Below are 22,820 nucleotides of genomic sequence, written 5' to 3'. Positions count from 1 at the left end.
GTACACAGGCAGCTGCTTTATTTTTATTTTGTTAAATTATTTATTAGAGAGAGTACAAGTGGGAGGGACAGAAAGAGCGGGAGAAGCAGGCTCCCCGCCGAGCAGGGAGCCCGACGCGGGGCTCGATCCCAGGACCCTGGGACCATGACCTGAGCCGAAGGCAGACGCTTAATGACTGAGCCGCCCAGGTGCCCCTGTTATCACTCTTTTAAACTTTGTGTATTTTTCTACTTTTCTTCTCCACAGTTTATTATGAAGAATTTCAAACAGAAAAGTTGAACAGTGTTCAGTGACAGCTTTGTTCCACTATTTAAATTCTAATAATTTTACTGTGCATTTAAAATCACATCCATATGTTTTATAATTTCTTTTGTATGTATGATATATTTCATAATCAGATATTTAAGAGGCTAATAGAGGAAGACCAAGGGTCTCCAGTTTGAATTACAGATCTTGGAGGCAAACACTAGTGGGTTTCTCAGGAAATAGGAGAATGGAGTCTGTCAGAAAAGAGTTGAAAACATGTCCTGGGACGCCTGGGTGGCTCAGTTGGTTAAGCGTCTGCGATCGGCTCGGGTCATGGTCCCAGGGTCCTGGGATCGAGTCCCGCATCGGGCTCCCTGCTCAGTGGGAAGCCTGCTTCTCCCTCTGCCTGCCATTCCCCCTGCTTGTGCTCTCTTTCTCTTTCCGACAAATAAATAAATAAAATCTTTAAAAAAATATTTTTTTAAAAAAGAAAGAAAACATGTCCCTTGTTTTCCTTGGAAAAAACATCTCAGTGTGAGTTTTATTTACAACCCGTTGTAGAATTTTTAAATTGACCAATCTGTATTGACTAATGAAATGCTAGAAGTAAGGTCAGAACTTTCTGTATTTCTGTCTGCTTCCAGAAGATTTTGAGGGAGTACTATTGAGTGCAGGTGTTCTAGGTAAAGTAACGTGTATGCAGATACACATGTATGTATGTGTGTTCATTTATAAGAAAATCCATCATAAGTAGCGCCTTGCCGTGATTTTTCTGTTAGAGAAAATGAGTAGTTACCCATGATTCCATCCTTCTAATGCAGAAGTTTTTGTTGGCTTGGTTTGTTTTGTTTTTAAGTAATCTGCACACCCAGTGTGGGGCCTGAACTTACAACCCTGAAATCAAGAGTCACGGGCTCCACCGACTGAGCCAGCCGGGTGCCCCAAATATCTTTTATTTTTTATTTTTTTATTTTTATTTTTTTTAAAGATTTTATTTATTTATTTGAGACAGAGAGAATGAGAGACAGCATGAGAGGGAGAAGCAGACTCCCCGCCGAGCAGGGAGCCCGATGCGGGACTCGATCCCGGGACTCCAGGATCATGACCTGAGCCGAAGGCAGTCGCTTAACCAACTGAGCCACCCAGGCACCCCCAAATATCTTTTATATTACATCTGTACCAGTTGACCGAGTGTATTTATACTTTTTGAAAATGTTATTTCATTTAACAAATAGTCCTTAGGTATTACTCACTTTTAATAATTCTCATTCTAGCAGCTCCTAATATGCCATAATTTTGAGGAACTGCAATTCAGTAAATTACTTTTCTAATTTTAAGTTATATCTTTTTTATTTAGGAAAAACTCACAGGAGCGGCATTAGTGAATCAGGAAAGTCTCAGTATCTTTACGGTACTTACTATATATTGTCACTTTGTTTTTAGGTAAAAGCGCTGCTAGAAATACGCAGATGGTCCCGGTGTTATTTTGGCCTGGTCAGCACCGTTGTGCCTTCTGAACAAGAGTTTAAGACCTATTCTCAGGATGAATTTCATTATTTGTAACTAGTTAAAGGACTTTTTTTTTTTTAGATTTTATTTTTTAGAGAGCAAGAGAGCGAGAAACAGCATGAGAGGGGAGAGGGTCAGAGGGAGAAGCAGGCTCCCCGCTGAGATGGGAGCCCGATGTGGGACTCGATCCCAGGACCCTGGGATCATGACCTGAGCCGAAGGCAGATGCTTAACCATCTGAGCCACCCAGGCGCCCGTTAAAGGACTTTTAATAGTAATCTAATCAGTTGCTAATTAAGCTCTACAAATAAATATAGAGTTCTCAGTTCATGTGTGTATTACTTCATTTCTTTTTTTTTAATTTTTTTAATTTTTTAAATTTTTTTTAAAGATTTTATTTAAAGATTTTTTTTTTTTTTTTTTTTTTTTTTTTTATTCATGAGAGACAGAACGAGAGAGAAAGGCAGAGGGAGAAGCAGGCTCCCAAGGAGCAGGGAGCCCGATGTGGGACTCGATCCCAGGACCCTGAGATCATGACCTGAGCCGAAGGCAGACACTTAACCATCTGAGCCACCCAGGCGCCCCGATTTTATTTATTTATTTGAGACAGAGAGAATGAGAGACAGAGAGCATGAGAGGGAGGAGGGTCAGAGGGAGAAGCAGACTCCCCGCCGAGCAGGGAGCCCGATGCGGGACTCGATCCCGGGACTCCAGGATCATGACCTGAGCCGAAGGCAGTCGCTCAACCAACTGAGCCACCCAGGCGCCCTCTTTTTTTTTTAAAGATTTTATTTATTTATTTGACAGAAAGAGAGAGAGAGAACATGAGAGGGGGGAGGGGCAGAGGGAGAAGCAGACTCCCCGCTGAGCAGGGAGCCCGATGCGGGACTCGATCCCAGGACTCCGGGATCATGACCTGAGCCGAAGGCAGTCGCTTAACCAGATGAGCCACCCAGGCGCCCTATTACTTCATTTCTAAAAGCCTTTGAGGTTGTATTCTGCTAGAGTGCAGTTGTATACAAAAAAATACTATTTTATTTGTTATTTAGATTTTAAACAACCATCCTCATTGGAGATTACTTTTCAGTGCTTATGATGTTAGAGAAAATGGATAATTGTAGCTCTTTGACCTTACCCTACTAATGCTATCTTTTTTTTTTTTTTAAGATTTTATTTATTTGGGAGAAAGAGAGAGAGAGACAGAAGGAGCAGTGGGGAAGGGCAGAGGGAGGGAGAAGCAGGCTTCCTGCTGAGCAGAGAGCCCAAATGCGGGACTCGATCCCAGGACTCTGGGATCATGACCTGAGCCGAAGGCAGATGCTTAACGACTGAGCCACCCAGGCGCCCTCAAGTTTATACTTTAAAGACTGCAGTATGTTTCCCAGTAGAATACTCAGGAAGACAGTGTAAGAGAAAGCAGAGTCATTCTGAAGGCAAGAGTCCGGGGGCGGGGGGTGTTGGGGTGGGGGGTGGACCACAGCGAGGAAGGCGGGAGAAGAGAGTCCGGCCCTCCCTGCCCGTGTCTGTGATGAGCATAAGTTGTTTATTTCAGTGACATCCAGTGTTTCGACCTTTTCCTGTGGACGCCTAGTCCCCTGGCACCGTTTTTGGGAAGACTTTCCATCCCCTTTGGGAGCTGTGCAGCCTGGAGGGGATGACTGGGCAGTGTGAGTGTGCGTCCCCTGGGCTCGGCCTGGCTCTTGTCATCTTCCCACCCGTACACGGCGCGACACCGCCCCAATGGCCCAGCTCCGTCCAGGGATGCCGAGTCTGCCCCTCCTCGTCCTCTCTCGACACTGTGCTTTCAGTTCACGGACTTTGTATTCCAGATAGTTTATTTTTCAGTTCTGGCATCTCTATTTGGTTCTCTTTCTTAATAGTTTCTTCTTTCTCTTGTTCTTCTTGCAGTATGTTTTCTTTATGTCCTTGGGCATACTTCTTTTTTTTTTTTTTTTTTAAAGATTTTATTTATTTATTTGAGAGAGAGAATGAGAGGGGGGAGGGTCAGAGAGAGAGACAGACTCCCCGCCGAGCAGGGAGCCCGATGCGGGACTCGATCCCGGGACTCCAGGATCATGACCTGAGCCGAAGGCAGTCGCTTACCCGACTGAGCCACCCAGGCGCCCTTGGGCATACTTCTTAAAGCCACTGTCAGATCCTTGCTGCTAAGTCCAGCATTTGCGTTGCGTGGGGTTCGCGTGCATGAACTGTACTCTGAGTGTGGCTCATGTTTTCTTGTGTCTTTGTGTTTGGGAGAGATTTTGGATGTCATGAATGAGAGGCTGTAGGGACTCCGGTTTTTGTTAGTCTTCTGAAGAGTATTGATCATTTCTGCTTTCGTAGTTAACGTTGCTGAATTTTAGTTCCCCTGAGGTGGAGCACCTGAAATCTTGGTATGCTTCTGTTGGCCTGTGCTTGGAGTCTGTGTGCCCGCTTTAGGGGCCAGCCAGAGATTCGGGAGAGAACTTGGGGCCTCCCTGTGCCCAGCTGTCTCCTGGGGTGATTCCCCCTTCCTTCGGGGTGGTTTCGTGCTCTCTGTCCTAGTGGTCTTCAAGCCAGTGAGGCTCTGTGTGTCTGGTTCTGGGCCAGTCCACACAGCACAGGCTGGGGCCTGCCGTCACGCCAAATGCCGTGAAGCTGTAAACCTCTCCTCTTTCCATTCCTTTCTTTCAGGCGTCCAGTCCCATTCTCCAGAGCTCATGTCTGTCTGGAATATATGCAGTCTAATAGGAATCACTTGGCCATTACTGGACACAGAACCCTTTATCAGTTTCTTTTATTTAAAAAAAAACAACAAAACCTTCTTTTGATTATAAAAGTATGTGTTCATTGTAGGATATTTGGAAGATCTAGAGAAGTGTACACACGCAAATTATAAATTATCTATAATCCTATCCCCAGAGATAACCACTATTCACATACCGTGTGTTTTTCAAATCATTCTTTTCTTTCCTCCCTCCTTTCCCCTCCCTCTCTTCTTTCCTGCCCTCATCTTCACTAAACATAGATAGGGGTGCTTGCTTTCCCCCTCAGTCAGTCACTGCACCTGTCCCCACGGGGGGCCCTGACCTGCGGTGTGGCTGGGGTGCTGGCGGAGAGGCACCCCCCCGGGGGGCGCTTACCTGGTGTTGGCGTGTGTAACTTCGGCACTTAGAGTGCCTGGCTAAGTAGAGCGGACAGAATGGGACCCTGAAAACAGTTAGCAACTAGTGCTTGGCAAACGTCATCCTTAGCACCTAGCAGCCCCTCAAGGATGGTACAGAGATGCGAAGGCGTGGGGCGCCCCGACTCGGCCACTTCCTGTGTGTGCCAGAAGCTTTCCGTGTCAGCAGAGTGCACGTCACCTGGATGCGTGTGACCCAGCATCACCCAGCTAGGTGGGGTGCTCGCTTGTCACAGGTGACAAGTTCATCAGATCGCTGTCTGCCAAGTAGGGCTTTCGTGTCATTTTCCAGGAGGAAGAAATTGTCCACCTTTCTTTTTCTTACTCAGCTTTTGTGTCTTGGGGGGCAAGTGATGACAGGCAGCGTGACTGACAGGGAGGCTCAGCTGTCAGATTGAGGACTGGTGTTTCCCGACACTGGCCAGTCCCGTGCCGTCTCTGTTCATTTCTGAGGGAATGTAGATCTGCACTGATAGGGAGGGACTCCATTTAAAACCAGAGTAAGATCTTTCACGAGTCCTTTTTTCTTCCAGAGGTAAGTTAGAACTTCAAGTTCTTTATTGTGTATAAACATACATCACACGCATTGGGCAGATCACATTTCTCCAGTTAGAGAGTAGGGAGGCCAGTGTGTGGAATAATTACGATAGTTTAGTTCATACCCATTCTTGTAAGGCACCTACACGATCAGAGTCTCATGTTTTCGTTTTCTCTTTCAGCAGCCAGCTCTGGCAGGGGCCCTTGTGGCGGGGGCCGGCAGTGTGGGAGAGACGGACCCCTTTAAGAGGCAGCAGGCGGGGACCCCGGCAGGTACGTCCTGGAGCACCGGCCCGAGTGGCCTGAGGGGACGTACAGCGTAGCGGCCACATGAACGCTGACGTGCTTAGTTTGGGTGACTTTCTTTCCACTTTGAGAATTAATTGTTTTGTGCTGATTATCAGCTGAAGAGAACATGTGAGTGGCTGTATGTGTGTGTCCTGAAGGTGGAAGTTTGCCCACTGAGTGCGGTTTTCTGTGCGCTGGTGGGCTCTTAGTCCTCATGGGTCCTCATGGTAGGATTGAGGGTAAAACTGCCTTATTTTCCAAGTTGTCACTCGTATTTTTTAAACTGAATTTTTTCTTCAAATCATAAAAACACACATTTTATGTGAAAGACGTGGGCAGTCGAGGAAGGTGTGAGTCGAGTCTCCCTCTGCTTTGGTGTTCCCTTCCTGTTCCCCAGCCACAGAGGTAGCTGCTGCTGACGTCTGCGTGCCGGACCTCCTGCCCGCAGGCTTGCGTTGTTCCACACGGTCATTCTGAGGGAATGGGAGTGCGCTTCCTGTGCCCTGTTCTGTCGCCAGCAGTAACTTCCTAGGCCGCCTGCTCAGGACCACAGTCTTCCTGACGGCTGTGCATTCCCCGAGCACATGGGGGTCCTTCCCTCATCACACCCTCGGTAGTCCTTTCTGTTACCACCTTTTTCCGTGAACACGGGATTGAATTCCTACTCCTAGATTTTTTTTGACGTGTTTGTCACCGTATCTAAGGGAGAAGCTCCTAGAAATGGAAGTGCTCAGTCAGAGCACATGGGGGACGCACGTGGCCCCTCAGCAGGGCCAGCCCTTCTTCAGTCCCATCTACGGTTTCTGGTGCTCCCGTGCTTTGGCCAGTTTATGAGGCACGATCACTCTTCTGGTCTTTGTTGATCCGCTGGGTAAACACGAGTCTTCTGTTGTGCTGTGGAGCTCTTCAGTTTGGATGAGGTTGCTCGGTCCCTTGCCGTGTCATTAACTCTCTGTGACTCTGTCCCTCTGCTCAGCCGTTTCTGCTCTTTGCCCGTTCTGTGTTTCTGGTTGCTGGCACTTCTCACGTGAACTTGGAAGAGCTTTCCACGTGGCAGCCCGCCGGGCTCTCGCCCACACGTGTGCTGCAGACACGGCGGTCGCCTGGGGTGTCACTCGCCCTTGCTTTTGTATGAGGCTGCTGCTTACAGGGCGAAATTTTAATGGAGAGAAATGACCAGCCTTGGCTTTTCTGGCTTCTGGATTTTGGTTCACATATGGAAGGGCCTCCCTGTTCAAAGACTATAAAGACACTGACACGTGTTTTTTCTACTACTTCTGTGGTTTTGTTTTTACATCAAACTGCACCTTTTCTGAAAATTATTCCAGAGCAGTCTAAGCGGCCTCGGCTTGAAGTGGGCCACCAGGGGGCAGTTTTCCAGCACCCGGGGGCGAATGCAGGGGTTCCTCTTCAGCAGCTAATGCCGACAGCTCAAGGTAAGGCCCAGCGCGGCACTGACCCTTCTAGCTCAGAAAGAGCGCGTGCAGGGAGAGGCCTCGTGGCCCGGCATCTGGCCGGCACCGGCACGGTCGCGGCAGGCGGTGAAAGTGGCTTCTGGGGCTGGGGCCTGGCTCTGAGCTCCGGTGCGGGCAGGGAGAGGGCCTCTCCTTGTCCTTGGGCTCCCCTCCTCCGCTCGCTGCCGCGCTCGGGGTGCTGGTTGCCGTGCCTGCCCTGCTTGGTGCGGGCTTGCAGGGGCCGAGCGCCTTCCTTTCCTTCTCTGTGTGCTCATCCGTAACATCAGAGGTAACGTAAGAGAAGTTTCCGCCGGCAGAATTTCCCGTTGGAGTGCGTGATGGCTCTGAGTAACGGGTCTGTGACGAGCACTGGGACGTGAGGTCGCCGCGCGGTAAGGTGCTGCGGGCTCCAAACTCAGCGCTGCTGGGGCTATTCCTGTCTTGTAGGAGGAATGCCTCCTGCCCCCCAGGCCGCTCAGCTCGCCGGACAGAAGCCAAGCCAGCAGCAGTACGACCCGTCCACGGGGCCCCCGGTGCAGAACGCCGCCAGCCTGCACACCCCGCCGCCGCAGCTCCCCGGCAGGCTGCCCCCGGCCGGCCTCCCCGCCGCCCCCCTGCCGCCAGCACTGCACTTCCCTCAGCAGCCGCAGGTGGTGGAGCCTCACGCGCAGCTCCAGGTCCCGGCGAAGACGCAGCAGCCAAGTGCCCCTGTCCCCGTGCCCCCACCCAGCCAGCTGCCCGCTCCGCCACCGCAGCCCATGCCGCAGGCCCTGCACGCGCCGATGCCTGGGAAGGCGCAGATGCAGGCCGCTCAGCTCTCGTCCCAGCCGCAGGTACTTGGTGGGCGCCTGTCCCGTTGGTTAGAGACAGAAGAAAAGCCAGGTGTAGGCTGCACGCCGCCCCGCCCTCCAGGTGGCTTGCTGTCCGCTTGGAACCGGCCCGTCGCCCAGCGTTCTTTTGTCCGGCTCTGTAGCCGCCGTTACGTTGTGGAGACACCAGCGAACAGCACAGTTTACTTGCTGCTCGTGGTGTGGCGGCCGTGCAGAGGGCGTCGCGGCCGTTGTCCCAGCTGATGCGTCCAGGGATGCGGGGCGGGTGGCAGGCGCCCGCCCACCAGTGTGCGAGGGGGGCTGTGGGAGTGCGGGGCTGCTCCAGGCTGCATGGCTAAGCGAGCCAGTGGGGACGCTTGTCCAGGCCTGGCCGGCTGCTGGGCCCCCCACGGACGCCTCCCCCTCCTGGGCGCTGTGCGACGCCCCTCCTTCCCTACTGAGTGCTGGGAAAGTGTACGGGGAACTGCTCGCCGCTCCTAAGGAGCGGTGAGTCCCCGAAAGTGAGTGCGAACCACCGGGAGCCCCCAGGGACGGCAGGTGGCGCTCTCAGAGAATTGTCTTGGCCTGTGTGATTGAGTCAGCTGGGAAGGCTTTCCCTCTCCCTTGCCGTTTCCCTCATGAACACGGGGCTTTCCTAGGGGGGCTTTCAGGTCAGGGGCTTTATGGCTATTTGAGATTGATGGCGAGCTTTGACCTTGTGTGGTGGTGGGGTAACCGCATACTTGCCCTGTGCGCACCACATACGGGGCCGCGGGCACTGTGGGGAGACTTCATTGGCATCGTTTTATTTTCTCTGCCCGGCAAGCCTAGGGTGTAGAATCTTTATTATCCCCGTTTTACCGTAAAAAGACCCGAGTGGCTTAAGTAACTTGGCAGGATCATGCAGCCCGTGGCTGGTGGAGCTAACTGCGCCCTGACGGATTCTGGATCCTTCTGTGCAGGCCTGCGTGGCCGCTCTGTGCGTACCCCGGGGACCCACCACCGCTTTGGTTACATTTTTATGGAAACAGTCTGTTTCCAGTACTTTGTCTCATTGAGCCGCACAGCTGACTTCAGGCAGCATCGGCGTTTTGCCTGGGTTCCTTTACTTGCCTTTGTTGTTGAAAGGATCAGCTCCTTACAAAACCCATGGAAACCTGTCCCTCCTAGATTGGGTAGGGCTGGCAGACGTTTCCTGGGAAGGGCCCCAAAGAGGGGACGTGAAAACACGTCAGGCCTGCGGGCCACGAGGTCTCCGCTGCCCTCACTGAGCTCTGCTGTGGATGGCGAGCAGCCCCAGAGGACAGAGGTGAGGGCTCTGGCCGGGTGCCACTGGAGCTTTCTCCCAAGAGCGGGAGGCTGGCCGCGGTCGGAGGAGACTAGGTGAGGGGGAGGCAGAAATGGCACACTGCCTGGGTACAGAGAGTGTTTCTGTCGGTGTCCTCCCCAGGTTCCAGGTTACAGACGTGCCTCTTGTGTTGTGGGTAGCACCTTGCCTTCTCTGCTCTCTGCCCCCCCGCCCAGCATTCCTGTAGGAGCTCAGCTTTGTCCACAGTCAGGGTGGAAGGCAGTCCCCTGCTGTACACAGAGTTTTAACCTGACGGACTGCCTGCTGTGAGAGGGGCACGCGGAATCGGTGTTCACTTTTCAAGGGAAAGGTACAAGATGAACACTCGGTATTTTTCAGTTAAGAAGAAGCTTACGCAGTTAAAAATTCTAAAAAATAATTTAAACAGGAGAAACAGCTACAAAAAGCAAAAAACAAGAAAAGGCTTCCATGGGATAAGACGGCGTATGAAAGCCGGGTTTGTGACGCACCCCTCGTGCCGCTTTGTGGAGTGAAGGGACACGTTACACTCGCGGGCATGGTCGGGCGGGTGCTCGTGCGCTGTGTGCGCCTAACTCCTTTGCTCCGCTGCGGCAGGGGCTCCCCTGTGCGCACCTCTGTGGGCGACGCGGTCTCTGGCGTGTGGCTGCACGAGGGGGGCTGAGGTCTCCTGTTCACTGCCGGCCTGTTTTCTGCCTGCCAGACGGTGGCGTCGACAAGAGCCCCCGTGGACCCTGCCCAGCCCTGTCAGCGGCCCCCGCCAGCGGCCTCTTCTACCTCGTCCGCAGCTCCTGCCGGCGGCTCGGGCCCGTCACCCGCACGGGTCTCTGCAGGGAATAGACCCTCCTCGGCAGCCAGCAAGTCACTGTCTCCGGTCACCTCCCGGTCCCCGGGGGCAGCCGTGTCAGCACCCCCAAAACCACAGAGCCCAGCTCAGAATGCCGCTCCGCCCCAAGACAGCTCTCAGGATAAGGTGGCAGAACAGATAGCGTTGGTAAGCGCACGTAGAATGCCGAGAAGGTTGTCAAACGTGCTGTAGTTCGTGAAGCTTACTTGATTTCAGTTTCTGCAAAGCATGCGGTAGTTTAATACCGAGCACTCGGTAATGAGGACAGTCAGACATGGTTTCTGACCACTTAGAAACCAGGGTTACAGCCGGGAAGCCTCTCCCGTCCTGGTGGAAGTGGGCTTGTTGGGGGCACATGCTTTCTGTGCCGCCCTCACAGGCAGTGAGGCCCGGGCTGCAGGGCGGGGCCGGGAGGACCGCCGAGGCCGGTGTGGCCGTGGCCCGGCACCCCAGTTAGCGCTTGCCGTTTGTGGGGTGACTAAGCAGTTGTTTAAGTTTCATGGGGGGAATTGAACATAGCAAGACCGGTGTTGCAACCCTAGTGCTCCCTGCTGTCCAGTGCTCACTCAGGGATAGTGTGTGGCCTGTCCCTGCCCTTCCCAGTGGTTTTGGAGCAAGGGCCAGGCCTGTGTGGTTCCCCTTGCAAGTGCTCTGGTGTGGACAGTGGCCTGTGTGTTCTGTCTGTGTTTTGGAGACGGGGTGTGGCCATTGCCTCCCCTGCTTCTGGGGAGGGGGGCATGCCTGCTGACCTCTCTAGGGCCACTTTCGAGCTTTGCGTCCAGTCCTGTCTTTGCTACCGAGGCTTCCCGAATTTGGGGTCTGAACTAGCGGAATGCACTTACTAATCCCGTGGGGACGCACCCCACCCCTGCGCTCCTTGCAGGAAAACCAGATCCATCAGCGAATAGCAGATTTGAGGAAAGAAGGCCTGTGGTCCCTCAGGCGGTTGCCCAAACTGCAGGAGGCCCCGCGCCCCAAATCGCACTGGGACTACCTGCTGGAGGAGATGCAGTGGATGGCCACAGACTTTGCCCAGGAGAGGAGGTGGAAGATGGCCGCGGCCAGGAAGGTGGGTGAGGCACGCGCGGTGGCACTTGTGGGCGGGCGCTCGTTCACACTGCCGGACGTGGGAGCGTCCAGGCCCGCTCGGAGGGGTCTGGCCCCGAAACGCGAAGAGTGCTCTGGCACTGTTAGGAAGTCAGTGTGCGGTGCGGTTTGCTTGTGAGGGGCTGTCTGCAGAGCTCCGGCGTGCACACTGGGGGGCAGACACGTCCTGCATTTCGGTGCCGCGTCTTGCCAGCCTCTCCTGGCGGTTGGAAAGCCTGCAGCCCCCAGGCCCAGGCTGGTGCTGGGGATGTTATCATGCAGGAGCCGAGGAGGCGCAGGGTTGGGAGGGAGCAGAGAGTCTGGTCGGCTGGTGGGCAGCTTGGGGGCCCGTCCTGGTCCCAAAGCAGACGCCCAGTGCTGGGGAGTCTCTAGCAGATGGTGCTGCCGCTACTAGGAATGCGGAAAGGGACAGAGTTCCAGAAACCTTAGGTCTCAGAGTACGAAGCAGCTGTCCTCGCGTGCGTGTAGATGGCTCTGGGCCCTGCTTCTCTCACGTCACTGCACCACCGTCTGTTCCTCGGGGCGGAGCTGCTTTCTTTTCATTTCCCTTGCTCTCAGGCCTGGGGAGAGGTCCCGTGTGCCCTGCTGACCACCTCCCTCTCTGAACTCTGCTTTCCCTACGTAGGCGGGGGTCTCAAATCAGATGCATGGAATCCAGAAAAACCCGATTGCTCCTGAGGCATGCTTTCTTTGTAAAGGAGGATGGTCCTGAGCGTGTGGGCACCAGGTGGACGGGGCTCAGCAGCGGTGCTGCCCTCTCTGGGAGAGACTGCAGACCCCGAGCAGGAGGCTCTGTGCCGGGGCTGTGGTTGGGCCAGGATGAGGCCCTGAGGAGTCTGTGGGAGGGGGGCCGGCCACAGTGTCCAACAGGCCCCCCCAGCGAGCCTCTCCCCCGGCGTGGGGGGCCCACGCCAGGCATGCTCAGGCTCACAGCGTGTCTGTTTCCAAGTCCTTCTCAGCACCTGTCTGAGGACTGCTGGTAGGATGTAGGAGCATGGGTCCCGGAAATCGGATTTAAAGGAAAAGCCTTGGAAACCACGACTCGTCCCACCCGACACTTTGCACGCCTAGCGGGTCAGTGCGTCGCACTGCTTCATGCAGTGCAGGGGATGCCTGTTGGAAGAGTTACCCTGCTTGATGGAAAGGTGTTAGTCGTACGTCAGATGAGGAGAGACGATTGTAACACAGTATGGTACGCTCTTTGGAGAAAAACAAGCGTACTTAGTAAAATAACCCTTTGTAGAAAGTCAAGCCGGGTGTTGGTGCTGCAGTGGGCGTGTGTCCTGCGCCCGCCAGGCGGACGAAGGCGCAGCCCCTGCGCATCTGTGCACTTGCGTCCACCTGCCGCGGCAAGGTGCCAAGTCCGCGACCTTTGGTTCACTAGCTCATCAGGACCGCGGTGCGCCACCACGAGGAAAAGAAGCTTCGTGAGGAGAGGGGAAGGAAAGAGGAGCAGAACCGACTGAGACGAATCGCCGCCTCAACTGCCAGAGAAATAGAGTGTTTTTGGTCAAATATTGAACAGGTAAATCCTGGAATTTGCACGGGGTCCTGAAAACCTAGGCTGTGCCTTCTGCCCGTGCCTGACCGAGAGACGCGCTAGCCCAGGCAGGCCGCGCCCGCGGCGGCAACTGGGAGAGGAGCGTGTGCCCGAGGTTCTTCTGTGCTCGTGTTGCACGCCGTGGCCGCGAGCTCCGTGCGGTTGGCGAGGGGCCGTCCAGTGTTTCCTTCGGTGTGAGCGCTAGGCACGGAGGGCGGCTGGTTTCCTGCCGCGCGTGTCCTGGTGCAGAGCACGCCCCCCCCCCCCAGCCCCCGTGGGACTCGGGTGGCACGTGGCTGCACAACACCTGACTACCTGCCAAACCGAGAGTTTCATCTGAAGTGACTTGAAGCGACGTGTCCGTGACGTCCGTCCTCAGTGACGTCTTTATTCCACTCTTTGTACTCAGGTTGTGGAGATAAAACTACAAGTAGAACTGGAAGAAAAAAGGAAAAAGGCCTTAACCTTACAGAAGGTTCCCAGGAGAGGTAGGATACGTTTTTAAAAGCCGTCATGTTCCCGACGGCTCTTTGGCCTCCCTGCTCGCCCGCAGCTACCCAGGGGTGGCACCGGGGCGCTTGCTCGCCCCACCGGGCTCGTGCTCTGCCCGACGCCACGCTCCCCACGCAGCTGCTCAAGCTGTGTGCCTCAGCTCGCTGAGGTTTGCTGGCGGGAGTCGGCACCCCAGGTTCTCTGATCGGCTCTGGGGCCGTCTTGGGACTGGGGCTCCTGTCCCCTGTGGCCAGTGCCGGACACTGAGATGAACTCCCGCAGGCGTCTGCCCCCGTGGGGCACTTCGGTGGTCGGAGCACAGCCTCGGCAGCGCCTCCCCATCACCGGACACCGTGATGCGTGCCAGGCACCGGCGGGAGCGGCTGTCACGGGGCGGGGGGCATGGGGTGTCTCCGTCTGTCGGTGAGGAGGTGGGGGCGGAGCGGTGGGCTCTGCCCAGACTCATACACCCGTGAGATGTAGAGCGCATACGAGATGCACGTTGCCGGTTAGCTCCCCGGTCCCTCTCCAGATCAGAGACGTGTGGGGAGCTGCCAGAGAACTCTGTAGGCTCGGGGCTGGCGGCTGGCGGTTGGCTGTGTGTTGCCATCCCGGTTCCCGGAGGAAGGAGGCGGAGCTCACGCTTGCTGTCTTCCTCCCGTGAGGAGGTGCCCGTGGGGCGCGGCCTACACAGGAGCTCCGGTGAAACTGAATCATGTTCCTTGTCTCTAGGAAAAGAGTCGAGGCCTAAGGGGCTTGATGTGTTGCCAGAAGCTTTCCTGGTAAGTTGAGGACTACCGTACTAGGTAAGAGGGAAACCGTGGAGAAGACACGGTGCCTGATAAAGCAGGGTCCCTTTCTTTGTCTGGAGAAGCGTGAACGTCGTCCGTAGCGTTCTCCTCCGTTACAGAGTCGGTTTACTCTGGGGAAGAAGCTTGGTTCTTAGTGTTAGGCTCCCATAGGGTGTTGATCTGGGGGCAAGGGAAGACATGGTGACTGGATGGAGTCCTACCTGCCCGCTGCCCAGCGCCTCTCCTGTACCCGGCGGCAGTGGGGGCTGGCGTGTTTGTCCCGGGCTTGCCACTGCCTTCCCGGGAGCGTGTGAAATAGACGTTTCTGCTTTGGTTTCCCATTCTGTGTTTGCGAGTTTTGTTCTCTGTTTCAGGAGTCGGGGTTTTCTGGAAGGAAGAGGAAAGCTAGCACGTCTCTGACTGATGACGAAGGTCTGTCTCCTGGTACTCTGTTGCCATCTGCAGGGCGGGCTCTCTGAGACTGCAGGCCCAGTGCTTGCTCCATGCTGTCACGGTGCCTGGTGGCCCAGTGACTTGTGTCATCGGGGGCCAGGCGCCTTGGGGGTTGGGAGGGGGTCTGCAGAAACGAGCCAGACTGTGGAGGAGGGAGAGCACAGGGCTGCTCGTGGACGTTTTGTTTGTGTGGAGGAGTCAGCAGGGAAGGGTGGAGGCAGGCAGGAGAAAAGGCGTGGTCTGGTGGCAGGGCCCCCGGGGGCAAGCGCTTGTGCTCAGATGGGGGGCAGGCCGTAGCTGGGCTGGCTCTGCCGTAGGTTGCCGGTGGGTTCTTCTCACCCAGAGCCACGTCTCTGCTGGAGGTGAGGTACGGGGTGTGGGGCCAACCTAGGTGGAGGTGGTGGTTGCACGGGACGGGAGCCAAGCTGAGGGAACGGCATGCCGCGCAGGTGGCTGGGGCCCCTGACGGCGATGACAAGAGTCCTCGTGACCCCGGACAGCCTGCTCCTGGGTTTTTCTGCTGTGGTGTCAGCAGGTGGATGAGAAGTTTGACATCACTCCGTGTTTTGCTGGAGTAGGTCCGTCGTGTAAGGAAGAGCCAGGCTGTGTTTCACACCCTGCTCACTTAGTACACCCGCACTTCCAAATTTAACCGGAGAAACAAAAAGGTCTCGTTGAGCTCTCTCGTAGCTGTGCAAGTCAGTCTGGAGCCTGATAGTGTTTCATGAGCAGTTGAGAAGGCGCAGTGAGGTCTGTGTCCCTGACGTCTGGTGGTGACCGTTTCAGTGGAAGACGAGGAGGAGACCATAGAGGAGGAAGAAGCTAACGAGGGGCCCGTGGACCACCAGGCAGAGCTGTCCAACTTAGCCAAAGAAGGTAGGCTCTGAGCGTCTCACTGGAGATGCTCTTAGGAAACGAGCGTGCACACAAGAACGTGTGACATCTAAAAGCCCGATAGAATCCTCGAGCACTGGCGTCAGGCGCACACCAGCGGTGCAGGACAGAGTGCATGAGCGCCGCGTGCTGGCCGGTGACCTGCCCTGGGGGCTCATCGTTCCGCTCTGGCTGCCTGCCACTTAGCACGGCCCGGCGCGCCGCTGGGCTCGCCTGGGGACACGGCGTCTAAACGGCATCACGCCCTGGCCTTGCCGCTCCTTCCCTCGGCTCTCCTGGCCCCGAGCTTCGTCCGGCGGTAGTCGCTGCAGCTTTGCCTGCCCTCGCTGCTGAGCTGCGTTCCAGATGTGAGCGTGTCACAGACTCCGTCTTGGGCTGCTGCTGGGCTTTCGGTTGTCCCCTGTTGCGCCCTCAGTGCAGCAGGAGCATTCCTGTGGCCAGTGCCCGCGGACGTGTGCGTGTGCCGGAGCGGAGGGCTGGGTCGGCGCACACGCGGTCCGCTGGGCCAGGCTGGCCAGGCTGCAGGGCTCGCTCCAAGCCCCCCATGTCGGGGCACTGCTGCCCACCCGGTGAGGGGACACGGCGTCTCCGCGTGCCTGTGGGCGGCGCCTCTCTGAGAGCTGACGAGGTGTGCCTCTTTTCCATTATGGTCTGTCTTTTCCACGTCAGCTTGCAGGCGTGCGTTGTGTGTCCCACAGGGGGCTTCTCTGTGGTCACATGCATCACAGCGGCCCCCTCCCGGCACGTGCCGTGTGTTTCCAGTCTCTCTGTGGGGCCTTCTGGGGAACGGGCGTTCTTAATTTTAGCGTAGTTGGATTTATCAGTCTTATTTTAAAAAATCCCTTTTTACCCCAAGGTCATGAGGTGGTTTTCCTGTTTGTCCACAGATTTTTAATTTTACTCGCATATCGATGTCTCCGATCCATCAAGAATAGCTTTTGTCTGTTGTGTGGAATAAGAGTGCAGTTTTTTTTCTTTTCTTTTTCTTTCTCCAAAACGGATCCCAGTCGTCCTGGCACCATTTGAAAGGCCGGTCTTTGCCCCAGCTGGTCCTGGCCAGCTCAGATGGCAGGCAAGTTTGTGGAGCGTAGGCTCTTTCCCGAGCTCTGTGGTGCAGCCGGTCCGCCTGTGTGTCCCTGGGCTCCGTGGTCGTTCCCGAGAGCTGGCTAGGGGGTCCTTGTACCTGAGTCTTCTCAGGACGGCCTTGGCCGCCTCGGGTCTCTTCCCGGTGCGCCTCAGGATCCACTCATCCAGTTTCAGATAGACATCCGTGGGGACTGGTGGCCTGGAGTCAGGGTGATCGCTGACACGTGCATCTTGACGAAGCTGAGCTTTTCTGGTCCCTGATCGCAGCATACCTGCCCGTCCGTCCACGCAGGTCGCCTTCAAGAGCCTCCAGGGACATTTTATGATTATGTGTATTTTTTTGTGAGATTAATATCTAAGTGCCTCGTCTGTTTCAAAGTTGTAGTGAGTGGTGTGTTTGCTGAGTTTGGGAGTGCAGCTCCCGCGGAGCTCACCCCCCCGTGGGCGTGGCCTCTTGGCCTCCGGAGAGCCGCTCTGCCTGTCTAACCGGGGCCCTCTTGCTGCGCTCCTTGCAGGGACGGATGGATTTAGACGTTCTGCTGCGGGCGCCCCGCATGTTTGTGCTCTGGAAGGGAGCACCTCCTCCTGCGGCGGCTGCTCCCTCCACGGCTCCGGCGCTCCTCGGGGCCTCCTCGGGGGCCCTGTCTGTGTTCTTGCTGCTGCGGCTTTCCAAGGACAGTGTGGGCCTCCGGCGGGTCGGAGCCCGTGGGCGGAAACGGAGGAGCCCGGCTGGGAGTCTGCTCGGGCAAGCTCTTTCTGCAGAAGGGATCGCAGCCTTTTTACATGCTTTTTACAGCATTTTTCTGCTTTATTTTTGTTTGACTTTTATTTGATGTTTCCTATTTTTCATATTACCAATTATTTCCCGTTGATGGTGTTTTTATTGTTATATTTATGAGGTTATAGTTTTTACTTTTCATTTATGAGATTATTTTAGAAATCTTAAAAATTCTTTTATGAGTAAAAATTGAGTTTTTTCATGCCCTGTCCAAGATTCTCATATTTATAAAGAAAGTGCCTTAGACCCAGTATCAGTAACGGGCAATAGTTACTTTTGGAAAAAACTAACTGCAGGAGTGCTGCAGCTTTGTTTTCTTCCCAGCTGGTTGCCACTGCTGGTGTGAGCTAACCCCCTTTCTTCCCGCGATCCTTTCCAGCTGAATTGCCCCTAATCGATTTGATGAAGTTGTACGAAGGAGCTTTTCTGCCCAGTTTCCAGTGGCCGCAACCTAAGCCTGACAGTGAGGAGGCGAGTGAAGAAGAAGGTCTGTGTTGACATCTTTCAAGAACTCACCCATAAAGCAAAAGCCAAAATACGCAGAGGAAGGGTGTTCTTACAACAGGATTTAAGTCACCTTCATTTCCTTTTAGTCTGAAGGAAGAAAAACATGCGAGCGATTATGTGGGGGCACCTGGGTGGCTCTGTAGGTTGAGCATCTGACTCTTGATCTCAGCTCAGGTCTTGATCTCAGGGTTGTGAGATGGAGCCCACGTTGGGCTCCATGCTCGGCGTGGACCCTACTTAAAAAAACAAAAAATAAATAAAATGAAATAAAAACATGCAAGTACGTTTAACGTGTAATTTTGTATTGCTAGGGTTTGGTTAAATTCTGTGCTTTTTATTTTCATTTATTAGTTTGGCATAATTATAAGAGCACTTGACTTGTAAACGATGTGGAAATATTTTTCTCCGCATTTATAAAAGTCATTGTTTTACAGACTTAGATCTTTATTATATATATTCAGGGTAGGCTATGTTTGTTTAATGTGCTAGTTTTGAGGAGTTTATTTTACTTTGATTGGATGATCTAAACAAGTACACACCAAAAAAAGTCTATTTTTCCTTGTTTTCGTTCCACTTGTTCTGATCATTAGACACAGATTCCTGTGAGCAGAGAAGCTAGGGGCTGGCAGGGCCAGAGGATGGGCTGGTGGCCTCCTTGCTTCCTGGTCCTTAGAGACGCTTGTGACTTTCCCCTTTCCTGGTGTTGGAGGGGTGGTCACTAAGCCCTTAGATGCCCATCCGTCTACAGGCGGTAGCAGCTCCTGGTTCGCTACAGGTTCTCCATCTTCACCTGAGGGCTTTCCAGAATGCTCCTACGTGTGATAGTTTTGTGGGAGTTCATACCCATTGATCTGGGGAGTATTCTTAGGTACATAAAGTGGATTAAAAACAAAACAAGATGAAAATACTCCATTTGAAATATTTGGACTCTGTCGACTTTTTCCCTTTTATTTCTTTTCATAAATGATAAGTAGGCTCATAGAACTGTTGCATCCACTGCAAATCTCTTGTTTCTCTCTTGTTCACAGATGTGGAAGACGCCCCGGGTGATCGAGAGAGCCGGAAGGATGTGGTTCTCATAGAATCGCTGTTCATCATGGACCAGTTCAAAGCTGCAGAGAGAATGACTATTGGGAACCCTCATACAAAGGACATCGCGGAGGTGACCGCTGTGGCCGAAGCTGTCCTGCCCAAGGGCAGTGCCCGGGTCAGCCCCACGGTGAGGCACCGAGCTGCCACGTGGGGGGCGGTGTCTTTGTGAGGCTGAGAAAAGGCTTGGTACTTCCCCAGAGCTCTGTCCCAGCTGCAGAAGTTGTCAGGAAAAGCAAATACTGGCCTTGCTGCTTCTTTCATCTCTAGATCTTTTCTGTGGTGCTCTAGTAGGCTCGCCATTTGACTGATTCGACTTCGCGTTGCAGAAAAATTTCGGGTGATTATTTTGAGAAGTGCGTATTTGGCCCGTGTGTTGCTGCAGGTGAAATTGAATGCCCCATCTCTGTTGTACGGTGCGCTCAGAGATTACCAGAAGATTGGCCTGGACTGGCTGGCCAAACTCTACCGGAAGAACCTCAATGGCATATTGGCAGATGAAGCTGGGCTTGGTAAAACAGTGCAGATCATTGCTTTTTTTGCCCACCTAGCTTGCAATGAAGGTAAGAGCTTGTCTTTTTGAGGAGTACGTACTTGCTAAGACTGCCTGCCGGCAGTGCATCTGGCGTGAGGGTGGAAAGTGGCCTTTCTTCTTGCTCCTTTGCCCTGTGGAGGGCTCCTTTACCCAGGAGAACAGAGCTCAGGAATACTCATTGCATGAACAAGTGAAAAACTTGTTGGCAGTTAACACTGGATCGAGCAACTCACTGTTACCCAAAATCCAGCACACTGTGAGGCCCACCAGGCTGTGACCGGGCTGTGTGACTCCAGTGTCCCCTGCCAGCCAACACCTGTGTGCCGAGCAGCTCTGGCCACATGTCAGCCTTCCCCGTGCAGCAGTGACATGCACCCCTTGCCTCCCGGCCGGGCTCCACCACCCACAGCACTTCTGCCCCACTGCTGGGGTTCCTTAGTGGGTGCTGTCTGGGCCTTGCTCGGGCCCGGCAGCTGGACCGCAGCAGACGGAGTGCCTGCCTCCCCTGCAACGGGCTGTCCACCCCGGACTCTCTGAGCTCACGTGACATTGGTCCAGGCCCCGTGGCCTCTGTATTGGCATGTTCAGGGATCTGCCCCCGCACGTGCCCTCCTCTGTCTGTGGGCCAGGTGCCTGCCTTGTTTCCTGCTCTGTGCCTTTGAGGGTTGTAGAAGGGCGTGTGCCTGTGTCTCTGACACAGGACAGGTCTTACGTACAGGCGACCCTGGAACAACGTGGTGGTCATGGGCACTGACCTCCCATGGAGATAACAGTCCACGTATAACGCATGCCTTGCCCGTAGCTTAACTACTGATAGTTAACTGTTGACCAGAAGCTGTCCTGATAACACAAACAGGTGACTAATACGTATTTTGTATGTTCTATGCGTTATGTAGCGTGTTCTTACAGGAAAGTCAGGGTAAAGAAAATGTCATTAGGAGTATCATAAGGAAGAGAACATACGGTACTGTACATATTGAAAAAAATCTGCGGGGGCTTGCGTTGCCCCGTGTGGTTCATACTCATGTTGTTCATGGGTCAGCTATAGTGTTTCTCTTGCAAAGGGAGTGTTCCAGATGCAGCCTGAGCGGGCTCCTGGATAGCCGACCAGAAGAGCATACGCGTTCTCTTCCCCTTTGGGGAGTTTCACAAGCCAGGAGGGGACTTTTTAAATTAGGGAGGTGGCATCCTTCCACAGGCCTCATGGAAACCACCGACATTCAGCAGACCTATGAGATGGGGTGTGCAGAAGGTCATGAGCGCCCCCCCGCCCCCGACCCAGGGAAGCTTCTTCCTCCCTCTCCCCTGGCTCGCTGCGCCTCTCCCTCACCATCACTAGCTAGCAGCGCCTCCTTTTGCCCTCTGTGTGAAAAGCTTCATCAATCTCAGTCAGTTTTTATTTTCTTTTACTTTTTGTGTTTTTTTTTAGAAGATTTTATTTATTTGAGCAAGAGAGAGCATGAGTGGGCAGGCAGAGGGAGAAGCAGACTCTCCGTGGAGCAGGGAGCCCGATGCGGGGCTCAATTCCAGGACCCTGGGATCATGACCTGAGCCGAAGGCAGACGCTTAACGACTGAGCCACCCAGGCGCCTCCTCAGTTTTTAAATACAAATGGATTGACATCACGGCTCCTCATTTTCTTGCATTAATTTGTTTCTGTTTTCTGACCCAGTGTCATGAAATTTTCAGAGTAGCACTTTAAAATCTGTTTTAATAGATACAGTTACTTCACACTACCACCTGGCCTTACTGTCTTATTGTTTAGGTGGAAAAGTTGTCCATTACTGTATTTAGAATAGTAAGAAATTGGAAGCAGCCTACACTTGCAAAAACAGGGGCTCTGAGTTCATCAGTTGAACAAGTGAATGCGTGAGTCCCTCCAAGTCTAGGTACTGCCTGGCGCTCGTGCTGCCCCAGGCACCGGCCTGGGCACGAGGGTGAGGCTGTGAACAGAGCAGAGCCCCTCCCTCAGGAGGCCCACGCTGGGCCCCGACAGTGTCAGGGATAAGGGGCCTTGCAGAAAACCAAACGTGGAACAGTGTTCTAAATGCTGGTTTTTAAAAAATCGGGGTTCTCCTTGGGGGGGGAAGGGCATCTGGGGTTGATTTGCATCTCTCTTCTCATGGTGTGCGCCTGCTAAAGAGTTTTTGTCCTCTTGGATCTGTTTACATCCTCGTTCTCGTCCCTCCTGGGTGGTTCTTCTGTAAGCCCCGGAGGCCGTGCTCTGCACACGAGCGGTATTGGCCACGGCCGCGTGTCCTGCGTGTGGCCTTTCCAAGTCTGCCATCTCTGTCTCTCAACGTGGTGTCCGTCTCATTTACGGCACTGAAGTGGAGATTTGTCTTGTGTGTATTCTAACAATTTGAAACATTATTTCTTGGAATACTGAAGGTGAAACTGTCCACTTTGGGGTGGCTTGGGTGTGTTCTGACTGGAGACTGAGCCAAGTGCCTCACTTGGCGGCCGCCCTGGGGGAGGGCTCCAGGCCGGGTCCGAACGCCCAGTCGGCATGCTTCCTTCGCTTTCTAGGCACTGTTCTCATAGATGCGCGTTCTTCCCTGAGCTCGCTGTGGGATTCACTGTGCGTTTGAATAAATGCTCACTTTCCTCAGTCCCCCTCGGCAGCTCTTTGTTGAGCAGCACCTGTGCGTCAGGCCTCCACCCCTCGGCCGCAGGTCTGGTGGTTGCGTGGTAGGGAGGAGGACGCCTCTGCGTCATGCCTGAGGCCTTCCCATGTGCACCTGCCGCGCGTCTCTGGTCAGCATAGCGCCGGTTGTCCGGACTTGTCAGGTGGTTTTGGTTAAAGAGGAAGGTTCTGTCTTTTCTCTCCTTTGTAGGTAACTGGGGCCCTCATCTTGTGGTCGTGAGAGGCTGTAACATCCTCAAATGGGAGCTCGAGCTGAAGCGTTGGTGCCCTGGGCTCAAAACCCTCTTATATGTTGGCAGCCACAGAGAACTGAAAGCCAAGAGACAGGTATTTTATCTTAAACGTGAAATAAAACTGGACAGGAGTGATCTTCTCTGTATGGAAGGCAGGTTTCAGAATGTCGAGATGGGTCTGTTTGTGTACTTGTCACAAAGCCCTGGTTGGCGAGACACTGGGCCGTCAGGGCGTCCTGGTTGGCGTCCTAGGTGTGGAGCCCCTTGAAAGCACAGCCCGCCCTGCAAGGAGAGCCCCGTGCACGGCGCTCCCCCCACGCCCGGCCGTGGCCGCTCTCCTTCCAGAGCCATCCCTCCCACCCGCAGGCCCAGTGAGCGCCACAGGCGTGGACGGGAACTCGTGGTGTGCCCCGAGTTCTGAGCTGGGGTCTCGTGAGGTGCCTCCCACGGGAACACCCCGTAGGGCTACAGGTGACGCGCAGGCCGGC

At 54.2% G+C, this 22,820-nt stretch overlaps 1 protein-coding gene across 14 annotated transcripts in view; it reads left to right on the top strand.

The window, feature by feature from the left end:
* The window catches only part of EP400 (E1A binding protein p400), a 98,246-nt gene that overhangs the window by 20,859 nt on the left and 54,567 nt on the right, over positions 1-22,820 (top strand). For 11 of the 14 annotated variants that reach the window (XM_064578170.1, XM_064578164.1, XM_064578168.1 and 8 more), the window contains 14 exons: positions 5,638-5,728; positions 7,072-7,179; positions 7,645-8,030; positions 10,037-10,327; positions 11,064-11,249; positions 12,672-12,812; positions 13,237-13,315; positions 14,052-14,101; positions 14,485-14,542; positions 15,350-15,439; positions 17,701-17,808; positions 18,857-19,047; positions 19,303-19,480; positions 22,290-22,426. In XM_064578170.1, the coding sequence (XP_064434240.1) occupies positions 5,638-5,728; positions 7,072-7,179; positions 7,645-8,030; positions 10,037-10,327; positions 11,064-11,249; positions 12,672-12,812; positions 13,237-13,315; positions 14,052-14,101; positions 14,485-14,542; positions 15,350-15,439; positions 17,701-17,808; positions 18,857-19,047; positions 19,303-19,480; positions 22,290-22,426 (2,094 nt within the window). The remainder of the gene's footprint in view (positions 1-5,637; positions 5,729-7,071; positions 7,180-7,644; positions 8,031-10,036; positions 10,328-11,063; positions 11,250-12,671; positions 12,813-13,236; positions 13,316-14,051; positions 14,102-14,484; positions 14,543-15,349; positions 15,440-17,700; positions 17,809-18,856; positions 19,048-19,302; positions 19,481-22,289; positions 22,427-22,820) is intronic. The other 3 variants (XM_064578166.1, XM_064578165.1, XM_064578160.1) reach the window with 1 other exon arrangement.

Source organism: Mirounga angustirostris, unplaced genomic scaffold (genome assembly GCF_029215605.1).
Source record: "Mirounga angustirostris isolate CCGP_5_RB_7025 unplaced genomic scaffold, mMirAng1.0.hap1 SCAF_14, whole genome shotgun sequence".
NCBI classification, from domain to species: Eukaryota; Metazoa; Chordata; class Mammalia; order Carnivora; family Phocidae; genus Mirounga; species Mirounga angustirostris.
Note: the sequence above shows the minus strand (reverse complement) of the source record. Positions and strands in the feature narration are given on the sequence as shown.